The sequence below is a fragment of the Triturus cristatus genome, chromosome 8 (genome assembly GCF_964204655.1).
Source record: "Triturus cristatus chromosome 8, aTriCri1.1, whole genome shotgun sequence".
In the NCBI taxonomy this organism is placed as follows: domain Eukaryota; kingdom Metazoa; phylum Chordata; class Amphibia; order Caudata; family Salamandridae; genus Triturus; species Triturus cristatus.
In genome coordinates, this window is record NC_140591.1 from 217,338,394 (window position 1) to 217,351,064 (window position 12,671).

A 12,671-nucleotide genomic window follows, 5' to 3' on the forward strand; every position below is an offset into this window, starting at 1 on the left:
ATGACAGAGCCCCAAATACAGATAAAAATTGAGCCGGAGGAAATACGGGGTAAGTGTCCTCCTTCTCACAGGATGCCTGAGGGACCCACACCTGCGCCTGACAGTCACTCTCCTACAACTCTGGGTACCAGATCACTTTTGCACACTAGCAGGATACAAAGCGTTTTGCCACAGAATTTTGCGCACTCACCCCAGTCTCAATGAAGAGCAGGATCGATACTTGGCCTTGGCACTGTCTTCCGCCTGCCTCTAGCACCATTAATCAAGGAAACCGCTGGAAAACGGAATGAACAGCTGACGCGGCTGTAACACCGGCAGCGCTGACAGGAACTGAAGAGGACCGGCCCTCAGCGGCTGGCGCGCCGGCTCCTGAGGGAGGATATTGCTTCACAGGACGTCCGCTCGCTGAGAGACAGAGGACGAGACCGTCTGCATAGCGCGCTGCTCCTAACGTCGTCACACGAAGAGCTGACTGACGCCCGTCCCTCCACGACCTTTGCCAACGAAGCGATGAAACCAGGTGTCCACTTCAGCACCGCCACCCGAAGCTGCTCTTCAGCGCGCCGCTCCAACCGCCGTCACCTCCAGATCTGTCAGAATAGGGAATCTCCTCAGCGACCCACAGCCTCTTCCGAATACCAAACTGCTGTAGCCGCTGGTCCCGCAGCAAGCCTTCCTGACGAAGTGCTCCAGAACGAAAGTGTCTGCCTCCTCACTGACACCAGGAACTGACTGGATCTGCGTAGATCAGGTAAGTGCAATCACTGTAATTAGTCCGTTGTACACCGGGGATTCACAGGACACTGAGAACAGCAGCATACACGCCACGTAATCCACAGAGCGGCAAGCACCAGACTTCCTTCACAAAAGCCACACCACAGGGCAGCTGTAACTCCAACTCCACCAAACTTGCCCATGTACTGCACGTAAAAGATGGCACGATGTCCTTCACAGTGCTTGCCCTCCTAGCGCCGTGCTTCCTGCTTGTGCACTCCTCATTAAATTATTAGTCCTTCTTGAGAGAATGAAACAGAGGGGAGATGGCCACCTGCCCCCTTCGCAGTTCGTCGCCAGTGTTGTAATAAAGCTCACACGCCAGATGAAGTAAAGAGTCTTTATTCGTGACCATCCGCTCTCAACTGCCTGGAGCTCACCTGAACATTCTAAGGTGAGCTCCGTCGGATCATACCACTTACTGGTTGGGAAAGGGGTGTTGGGACATACCAACTAAACATTGACAATAAGATTATAACAGATTCGCAGAGCCACCGCGACCCATCCTGATACGTATATATTGGTGCTACAGGACGTCCATGAAACCGGTGTGTTTTTTAACAATACTTATAACCACATATTAGCGATATAAAATTGATGTTTGAGGTAAGCAGTTTACTAAAATAATTTTTAAACACGTATATTCTAATATGCAAATCTAGTTATCAATGTTCTTTTAATAAATGCGAATAGCATGTGACAGGCAAAGAAAGCTACATGATTAGTTAAAAAAAACCTCTCAACCTTATTTGGAGGATGTCCGTCCCATTTTGTTCCTCACTGGGTACGGCACTTTATCTTACACCTTTTTCATTGAGATGGTCAGCATTTTATTTCTTTTGGTAGTTTAATAATGGCATCCCCCAGCTGTCAGCAGCCAGTCCTGCAGCACTAGGACAGTTCTTCTGAAAAAGAGCATCCTGCCCCCCAAAAAAGGAGAGCATTGTGTGGAAATTTTTCATGATACCATCAGAGGAGAAAAAAGTGATGGCGAGGAAGGTGTAATGCACTCTGTGCAACCGAACTCTGTCAAGGGGGACTAAGAAGAAGTACTTGCATGGCAGGAGCTCGATGCTGAACCATCTTAAAACAATACACTATGGCAACTGGCAAGGGCACAGAGGGAGATGGATGGACAACAGACTTCTACCTAGGGTGTGGCTCATCTGGCACCAGGAGATTCACTTCCATCTGATGCTCCAGATCTACCTCTGATCCCAGCAAGAGCTCCTGAGCTTGGGAATATTGGCACTTTTTGCAGGATGTGCAATAAAGTCCTGACTACAGTTGAACAGTCAATTCAAGCAATTTTCAACGCTGCAAGAGTTGATAAATGCTATTTATTTTTTTGTTAAAGACTTGTTGCACAACTTGTGTGTGTTCTGTCTTTAGTTTTTTTCTTTTACAATAGCCAATTTTACAAACTTAAACATTTTTTTTTAGAAAAAAACAACATTTTTACAAATAGAAAAAAATCAAAAATCTACAAAACTAAATAAAAAAGGATCTTGTTAGAACCACCTTTTCTGGTATAAAGAAAGACAAACTATATGTTATATGTCTGTCACTGAATATATAAATGTCTGCTTCTGTATGTTTACATAAATATTTTAGTTTGGCCATTTCGTTGTTTGTATGGCCGTATTAGTGTTTGTGTGGGTGTGAAAGTATGTTTGGAAGTAGTTGTAGGAGTGTCTCACCATTTGTATCAGTGTGTGGCTGAGTGTGCGAGTAGGTGTATCAGTGTGTGAGTGCATGTATGAATGGCTGTATGGGTGTTTGAGTGGCTGTATGTGTCTGTGAGTGGGTGCGTGAGTGCCTGACCGTGGGTGTGAGTATCCGAGTGGGTATGTGAGTGTCTGAGGGGGTGTGTGAATGCTTGTGAGAGTGTCTGAGTGGATGTATGGGTGTCTATGGATCTTTCAGTGAGTATTTGATAGTTTGTATAGGTTTGTAACTGGGTAGGTGAATGGGTTTGTGAGTGGTTTTCTGGGTGAGCGAATGGCTGTGAATGGTTGTATGGGTGTATTGTGGATGAGTGAATGGTTATATGGGTAAGTGAGTGGCAGTGTGGGTGATTGTATTGGTGAGTGAGTGGGTATGTGAGTAGCTGTATAGGTGAATAAGTGGATGTGTGAGCGGCTGTATGGGTGAACAAGTGGATGTGTGAGTGGCTGTATAGATGAATAAGTGGGTGTGTGAGTAGCTGTATTGGTGAATACATGGGTATGTGAGGGACTGAATGGGCCAGTGAGTAGTTGTATGGGCGAGCGAGTGGGTGTGCGAGTGTCTGTATGAGTGAGTGACTGAGTGGCTGTATGGGAGGGTGTGCGAATGGCTGTCTGAGTGAGTAAATAGGTGTGTGAGTAGCTGTAGGGAAAGTGAGCCAATGTGTGAGTGGCTGTATGGGTAAGTGGGTGTGTGAGTGGTTATATGGGTAAGTGGGTATGTGAGTGGCTGTATGAGTTACCGTATGGGCGTCATAGTAGCTTTATGAGTGTGTGAGTGGCTGTGTAGGTGTGTGAGTGGCTGCACAGGTGAGTGGTTGTGCGAGTGGCTATATGGGTGATGGGTGTGTGAATGGCTGAATTGGTTAGCAACTGTGTGTATGAGTGAGTTGATGGGTGTGTCAGTGACTGTATTAGTGTTTGGCTTGGTGTGTCAGCGCTTTTATCTGTGTCTGCCTGGATGTGTCAGTGCCTGAATCGGTGTGCACTTGGATGTATTAGTGCCTGGGCGTTAGTGTCTGCATCAGTGTGTGACTGGTATAGGAAAGTGCCCATTTTTACCTGGTTACCTCCCACTTTTAGCCAGACGTTTGATGTGCCCTGGGACCCTGCCAATCAGGATTCCAGGGTCTGTGTTCTTTCCAAAAACCAACCTTTGTACCCACAATTGGCACATCTCTGGCCACAGGTAAGTAACTTGTACAAGGTACCATGAGTACCAAGAGTAATGTGACCAGGGAAAACCTCTAAGGGCCGCAGCACCTATTCTGCCTCTCTTAGAAACCCTGCACTTTAACACCCAAACACTGCCAATGCAGGCTGCATTTAAAAGTGAAGAGACGACATGGCACACATCCCTGTGTGTCATGTCTGCAACCCACTGCCTATGGCCTAGGTAAGTCACCCCTCTAGCAGGGTGCACTAGACCACAGGTGAGGGTACAGTGGCATGAGCACTGTACCCCTACAGTGTCTAAGTCCATTCTTTAACATTGTATGTGCAGTAAAGCCATAAAGAGTATTTGGTCTGGGATTTGGTCACTATGAACTCCACAGCTCCATAATGGCTTTACTGACAGCTGGGAAGTTTGGTAGCAAACCTCTCAGCACATTAAACCCTCACTAATGCCAGTGTGGAATTTAATGTAAAATGCACTCAGAGGGCATCTTAGAGATGCCCCCTGAAAATCGACCCGCCCTGGTGTGGTTCCTAAATGGCTGCCCGCCATTTACTACAACCAGACAGGATCCCTGGGTAGAGAGCCTCTGCTCTCCGGGTCCAGAAACAAAGCCCATCCTGGGCATAGGCGTCATGCCTTCTCCCCCAGGATGGGTTGTGTCCAAGAAGGGGAAGCTTCAAAGGCCTGCCACCTCTGTGAGCTGTCGCTGCCTTTCGCTGCCCCCAGCAACTGGCCCTCACTGTTTTGGACCCCCACTTTGGGTGGGAGAATCAGCAGGAAAACCAAGTTAGGAGGAGAGGTGTTCCTACCATAGCCAACCACACCCCTCAGGTGGAGGAGGCGAGGTGAAGCACATACACCTCAGTCCCCTCGATCTTGAAGATGAGGGTACCCAACCAATTAGAGAGAGGCTCATGCCCCCTCCCACTGGAGGGTGGCATAATAGGGGGTGTTCTCACCCCAAGAAAGGGACATTTTGGTTCCAACTTGAACACCCCTTTAACGCCCCTAAATTTAGTATTTAGGGGAAATCCTGAACCTTGCCTCCTCAGATGCGAGGGAGAAAGAAGAAGGACCAAAGAGCTGTGCTGACCCAGGAAGAAGAGGATACCACCTGCTTTGGCCCCAAACCTACCGGCCTGTCCTGGCTTCGACCTACCTACAGCAGAAACCCCAGCGAGTCCAGTAGCCAGGAGCCCCTAAGAACCCGGAGGACCTGACCTGCACTCATCTCAAAGTCTCGGTCTCCCGTGAGCACCGGATTTGCTCAACCCAAAACTACAACACAGAACCCGGATCCAGGAGGCTCCGCGGTTCTGCACCCCTCTGGACCTGATGCCCACAGCCCGAGTTAGAGTGGCCCAATACCATGAGGAGTTCTCCCCAGTGATCCTGACCTATCTCTAGCTTCATACCGACACCTGTAGCCTCAACCTGAAGAGTCCTAGCAACTGGAGCTGGTAAGAAGAGCTGACGCCTAAAGACACCCATGCATGCGACACCTCACGGCCTTGGGTGGCACAACCGAAGGTGTCCAAGCATCTGCATTTTCTGCAAACCAGAGATCTCCATTGCAAATCACAGGGCTCCCAACGTCTTCTTGGCACTCTACATTCGGCTGCCTCCATGCCACTGGTGGTGCAGTCCCTGTGCCGATTGTTTGCCCCTGCAGTGATGATCCTAACCCCAGAAGCTTTGCAACTACAACTGAGTGGCCTGCTCATAAGCAGACCCTGACCAAAGGCCCCCTAGACCCATTGGCTAACATTGGGTCTTGGCAACCGGCCCCTCTAGTGCCACTGGTGGTGCTGGACCTTGGAGAACCTTGGTTCTCAGCCCCAGAAGCGATTCTTACAGGTCGTTTACTTACCTGCAAACCGTTAACATTCTTTTCTCCCACAGAAACAAAACTTATGATTTTCCCTCCAAAAATGTTCTAGGTGTTGAACCAACTTTTTGTTTGTAAACCCAAGTAATCTTCTTTGAACTAAAAACTGTTTTACTTACCTGTGTTTTGTAAAACCCACGATGTGATATCTACATAGCTGCCAGGGTTTCAGATTGCTATGCTTGACATTTTCATAGTTTCAATGTAATTATGAGTAACAGTTCAACAACTATGAGTGACACTTTCTAGCAAGCAAAATCAAGCAAAGAAGATGAGGGTAACATTGAAATATCAGATATTAAACCCATTTGAGCAACAAAAAACTCTAAGAAGATCTTTAAACTGCTGTAAAGCCCAAGAAATGTAATAGCACACACAGCCTAGGGATTATACACTCATCAGTTTGATAAAAATCAATTCACAATTACAGCATAGCACGTGACAACACCCGCTAATTATTATTAAACTGAGGTTGAGAGTAAGTTGCTTAGTTAGTCTAAGCAATTACCATTACAACACAAAAAGGCATGGGGGGGCAGGGCAAGCCTTAGTGGAAGAGGACGACTGGGGCACACATAGTCTAGGTCAGAGCCTGGCTGCATGATGTATTATTTCAAAAAGACACTTTGAGACAGTGAGCAGTAATAACCATAAATAGCTGAGCGGCGGACCACGCCATCCGGGGTTGGCATGTTGCCCGCGCTATAAGCTAAGAGTGCTTGCACTAAGGTCTGTCATGAAGCAGGCTCTAAGACTAGTTTATAATCACATATGGCACAGAAATGTTTACTTTAAGACATACCAGCTCTCTCACTCGCTCTCAGGCACTTGCTTAATCCTGATTATGATGAAGAATGTCCGGTCGCAGCATAGGCAGCCTGGCTGCCTATGCGGCGACCAGAGGGCTGCGATCGGGTCCCGCATAGATGTAAACGGGACCGCCTCCATGCCGGTGCCATGACATGAGACGCAAGCAGCTCAGCTCCTATATTGGAGAGAAGTTTGGCAACTCAAGAGGCCTGCCTCACTCGAGTATCAGTAAGCCGCAGGTGGGCCTGAGGTCATGGGTCGAGTCGCTGTCCAGGCGGGATGCCATTCTGATTGCATCATGCTGCTTTCAGTAGCTCTGAGCCTTGCCCAGCACTTAGCAGGCTGTTGACAGAGACATTAGCCACGGCCAGCGTTGCTTGGGCCCGGCCAGCCCATGGTGTTGTGGGTCAGTGGGAATCAATCCATTCCTCATGATCCCCACCGCGGCAAGGTAGAACAGCTTGAAGCTGGAGCGCAGTTCTGAATTGCGGCTAAAGTGCAGCCAAATTTTGTGAAATGCTGCCCGCTTTCACCGCAGGCGGAAGCTGAGCTCAGCAGGACACCGGGACCTATGACTCATCCCCCACCTTATCCTGTATTTCTGATTCACTCACTAGAAATCAAGCCATGGGCACACCGACTCCTGTGGGGTCAACGGTTATGCACATGCCAGTTCGGGCCGGGGGTATGTCTGACAGCAACTAAATACATTGTAGCAAAAGGCAAGCAGATCTTGAGCCAGTCTTCTAGCCTGCCAGGAGCACCACGTTCTGCCAGACTGCAGTTTAATCATGCATTATAGCAACACTCCGCTTGGCAGCAGAGAAGGCACTATAATGCGTAGTTTTGCATTTCAGTGCGGTGATGCGGACCACCACACTGAAATGCGTTAGACTAACGCCTGATGGGTGGTACTTGGCAGGGCTGTATCTAGGCATATCACCCGAGTAGGGTAAACTAAAAGTACTCTAAAAAAGAATTTCTATATATTCTAAACTGTTTTTAAAGCAGATACAAACCTGTAACAATTGCAATTTCAACCACAACTGCATTTCCTTGGAATGTTTTGCATTTGAAACCATATCCTACTTGCCTGTGCCTAGTCCTGGTTGGTTGTAAAAACAAAACATAAGTATACCTTTTTTTATACTTACCTAATTGGTCTGGATTCTGTATCTGATTGTGTGCCATCAGTCTTGATTGAGTGAATTCAATAAATGCTTAACACACTCTCCTGATAAGCCTAACTGCTCGACCACACTACCACAAAGAGAGCTCTTAGTGATTGTCTAATTTAGCCTCTGCGATACCTCTGGGGATCCACTGGACTCTGTGCTCACTATACCTTACTTTGGTATAGTTTATACAGAGCCACCTTCCTACAACTGGGTGTGTCAATGGGTCTATGAGTGGGTGTGTGGAAGTGTCAGTGCGGGTATTAGTGTGTGCCTGGGTGTGTCAGTGTCTGTATCGGTGTGTGCCTGGGTATGTTAGACGCTGCATTAGTGTCTGGTTAGGTGTGTCACTGTCTATATTAGTGTGTACCTGGTTGTGCTAGCAGCTGAATTAGTGTTTGATAGGCTGTGTCAGTCTCTGCATTGGTGTATGCCTGGGTGTGTCAGTGTGTGTATTGGTGTGTGCCTGGATTTGCCAGTTGCTACATTGGTGTATGCCTGGGTGTGTCAGTGTGTGTATTGCTGTGTGCCTGGGTGTGTCAGTGGCTGTAGGAGTGTGTGACTGGGTGTGGCAGCGTCCATATCGGTTGTGCTCGTCTAAAGAAAGGTGCATAGTGAAAGCGAGGTATGGGGTGCTCTTACAACAAAAAAAAAAATATATATGCCTGTCTAAAGAAAGGTGCGCGGCAGCCATTAAAGGGAAAGTGCGGTATAGGGTGCTTTTACAAAAAAAAAAGCATTCGTTTGTCAAGTTGACAAACACATTTTTTTTTGTAAAAGCACCCCATGTTGTGCTTTCACTTTAAGCACGGCTGCTCACCTTTCATTAGAGGCGGCTCATCTAAAGAAAGGTGCGCAGCAGCCATTAAAATGAAGGCACGGTATGGGGTGTTTTTACAAAAAAAAGCATTTGTTAGGCAGCATAGCGCGTGCAGAAGTGCTGCACTGTACAGGGAGCATTTTTCAAAGATAAAGTGCAGCATCCATGATCGGGTGCCACGCTGTCAGGAAAACAGGGTGGGCTAGGGTGAGTCTGTCATGCTTGCAACAGCAGCAGGAATAAAGAAAATAGTGCTCACAGACTGTAGATATAACAGACTGTGTAACAACACAAGTAAAAAGTCCAGTCCTCATGGGAGGTTACAAATGCAGAAAGGCGGTACTAAGGAGGGACTATTAAGCCAATTTACAAATCAAAGGCAACCATTAGAAAGGAAAGTAACAGGAGCCAATTGAAAAGATTGGAGGGCGAGGATGGGCAGAGCTTCAAGTCCATACCTGAATACAGCATGCCTTGCAGAGCAGCGCATGCGTTGCCTAGACTCAACCTAAAAAAAAGATTGCTTTATTAAAAAGTAGTCACAGACCTCAGCAGGCACCATCCCTGTGATGGCTGTGATTCTTAATGGGTCGCAAACTGCAACCTACCTCATTAATATTCATGAAGTAGGTCAATTTGCGACCCACAAGGAATCCCAAATGACACTCAATGAGTTTCATACATTAGGAATACCAATTTCCTAATTGCGATTCTGTCCGAATCACAATTAGGAAATTGGTATTTGTATTGTTGGTACATCTGGCCCTCAATGCCCCAGATGTAGTGAAGAAGGAGGAGATCTCTATCACATGATTTGGACTTGCCATAAATTAGCAGATGAGTGGGAGGAGGTGATATAATTTGTTAATGTAGCAACAGATAAACAGCTTTCTGCAGCCCATGATAACTGCGTACTGGGAATGCATCCGTGGCCTCCGGGGTGGGGGTGGGGGGAGTGACAAGAAGATTCATAGATTTGGCCTTGGTACAGACCAAAATGCATGTGACTATGGGGTGGAATGTGGCAGCAGGACGAAGTATCCGTAGCTAGAGATGGGAAATGCTGTGATGGACACAATATGAGAGCATGTTGCTCCTTAAAGATGAGAAGAGGGATGGGGTAAGACAAATACAGAAAGAGCTCAGGACGTGATTTTGGTCTCAAGAAGTGAGCCTAGTTGGGACCAGGATACCCTGAAACCATTCCAGACACCTCCTCACAACCCCCATCTCAAAATAAAGGTGCATTAGAAATAGTGACACATAGAGGTACTCCCCTCCCCGGATGTTAGCAGCTGTTGTGATTGTCAGGCAAGAGAATTGCACACTAGCTACACTTTATTGTGGTCTTCAGACTATTCAAAGCCCCTCATAAGCACTGGGTTACATAGTCACAGAGGAACCTCCAATGCTTTCTTGGTTGGTGGTGGTTTTTACCACTTTAAGTTGCTGATGTATGGGAATGGTTGACCATCTTGTGAGTAAGGTGCTCTGCAGATTGGCAACTGTTGACTAGTAAGCCCTGTGATACCTACTGAATAGTACAGGGCCGAGTTTGGAGGACGATCTCGCTTGACATGAACCATCTGAGGAGGGGAATGAAGCACACCTGTGGATCTAGCAAGTGGTACTGTAAGAGAACTACAACTATTCAACTCTGCTTCTTGCTTATATTGAGGCTTTTTCATTGCTGATACTGGTAGCAGAGTGTAAGACCAATAAGATAGTTTAAAAAAAAAAAAACAAGATTCCTCCTTTGGTATAAAATAAGTTTACTTTCTTTGATGGAACACTTATTCACCCCTGTCTTGACATAAACAGATTGAGAGGTTATGATTTCTACTATCTTCAACTCTTCTCTTCTGGGGTCCATTGCTCTACAGTCCTTGCAGTAAAATAGTCAATACAGATAGGTTTTGCACAAAAGTAGAACACGGGGAGCCCTTAATAGAGCACAAAGCTAAGGCTTAGAGAACCTTTAGAACAGGTGGAACAGAAAATTAAACTTTCAGTGCAATGTAAAATACACTTACCTTCGTGAAAGGTGATGGCTACAGCGTACTAGGATGTGCATACAGTGAATGGAAACAATTCCTATGAAGACAAGGCTTAATGGCCCGAGCTGTATGGAGAAATAACACAATTTCCCATTTTAGCATGCAAACATTTTCAATCTGATGCATTTATATCATGTCCAATCATATACAACAAAGGTAACGCACTCTTTTACATCTCCGCCATCAATAAGCGACTGTGAAAGACTAGACTGTTTGCATTTGAAACCATTGCAGTTGCTTGGTCTCCACACAGTTATTAAACCCATGGGTCAACCCTAATCTCACTGAATCTAAGCGCAGATTGAGAAGAACAGATTTCAGCCCAAATTTCCTGATGGAAGGGAAAAAACAAGTATGCTATTTACTTAAAATTTCACAGAGATCTTGTAACCACGTGTTTCTAGGTCTCACCTAGCGTTGCAGCGCGATTGCGCTACCATCGCTTTGCGAGGCATGCAGTATATACTGTAGCATGTAAGCTTCGTGGAAGCTCTGCCCACTCCCTGCCATTGGCTTTTGTCTTAAATGCTGCCTTACCATTGGTTTGAGGCTTGTTAGTCCCTCCTCATTCATCCTGTGTATCCTTCCACGGCTACAGTATTTTTCTTCCCTTGCCTTCCCCCTTCCCCTCTCGCAGTCTGTGACTTCTCAGACCACACCAGCCCCTCCCCCCACTCCCGTTCGTGCCTTCTTCCCACCCACACTTCCGATTCTAATGCAATAGGTCTCGCGTAAATGCGAGTCCTATTGCATTTTCAATGCTTGCTTATAAAGTCTTTTCTGTGACGTAAGAGTTTCTCCTACCTCCTCAAGCAGGACGAAGTGCTGTGCTTACAGTTGCGGGCCACGCCTGCTTTCACTTTGAAGCAGCTGGGACAATGTGGCCGTTCACCCCTCAGTGCTTGTTTGAGCTGCAGTAACGCTGAGACGGAGGAGAAACGAGCCAAGCCAGGAAGAGCTCTCAAATCGTGCTTATATTTTGGAATTATATAAACCTTTAAAAAACACGCCATCCAATGCACCTCTGTGACCATTTGGTGAGGTACAGGTTATACGCATAAATACGCTGTTAAGCAAAATACAAAACGTATTTTCTCACATTTCTAATCTATACACTTATTAAATGTACATGATGCGCGACTTGCCCGACTCTTGGTTTCCACGCATTGCACTGCGAGGGTGAGGTGGTCATTTCAAGATGGCGTCATGCATCATCACCTACAGGGCTGTGTCCAGGGGAGTTCAGTCCTTCTGACACTCCCTTGAATTTGTAGACTGAGCTGCACGTAAAGCACACAGGAGAGGGCGCCTGGCTGCGCCGCCTCGTATGGGTCCAGCCCCGGGTGTGTAAGAGGCCGAGAGGGTAAGCGCTGTGGTACAAGGAAGCACTTTAGGAGATGCTTGATACTGCGACAAACTTTCCACAGAACCAGCTGGGCGGAGGTGAGGAGGGTGGGCACAAGTCCCGCTGCACATGCCGATTTCGGTGATTGCACCATTTTCCCAATTATTAAAGTAAACTAAATAACCATTTTACATCGTAAGTGAATGGCATCACCTCTGCGCAGTCACAGTTAGTATGTGTTATGATGGGATTCAAGGCTGTTCTGACCCGCTCCTGACCTTCTATATTAGTACACGGCTGTTCATTTTGCCTCCGCTTATTTCAGTCATCATCAAGGTCGTTTCATTTATATTGTTTAGCTGCCTCGCAGAGCTGTAATTAATCTGTTTTAATGTTCCTCAATTTAACGGTACTCCAAGCAGTTGTTAAATGTTAACAAAAACATTGCTGATGGCTTATAAGTCCACGTATGGTGTTTTCAACTCCTACATTTTTCAGGACAAGACAAACATTTTATATTGGATGTTTTTTCTTAAGAAATTCGAACCACCATCTGCTTTGTGTGCACACTAAACTCCTGCAGAATAACAGTACAGCACATGTGCAGTGGAACGTATCCCCACAAAACACTATTTGAATCTAAGTGTAAGGCTTTGCTTTTTTTTTTTATATCTCCCAGAATTGACGTTTGTGTTTTATGCAGCGTCTTATTTGTATTGTTCTTATAAATATTATAGAAGTTGGATTACCAGTATGCTCTGTCTGCATTGTACAATTACCACATGTTTTTGTGAAGTGTTAGTCATCATGTGCTCTCTAGCCTTGAATGAGGGTAAAGGAAATGGTCCACTTTTTCAGTCGCTACTGTGTCACTGGTACAAATGCCACTAAATTT

At 46.4% G+C, this 12,671-nt stretch overlaps 1 protein-coding gene across 4 annotated transcripts in view; it reads right to left on the bottom strand.

The window, feature by feature from the left end:
* The window catches only part of SLC36A4 (solute carrier family 36 member 4), a 1,249,299-nt gene that overhangs the window by 901,664 nt on the left and 334,964 nt on the right, over positions 1-12,671 (bottom strand). For all 4 annotated transcript variants that reach the window (XM_085621384.1, XM_085621386.1, XM_085621383.1 and 1 more), the window contains one exon: positions 10,408-10,496. In XM_085621384.1, coding sequence (XP_085477510.1) covers positions 10,408-10,496 — 89 coding nt within the window. The remainder of the gene's footprint in view (positions 1-10,407; positions 10,497-12,671) is intronic.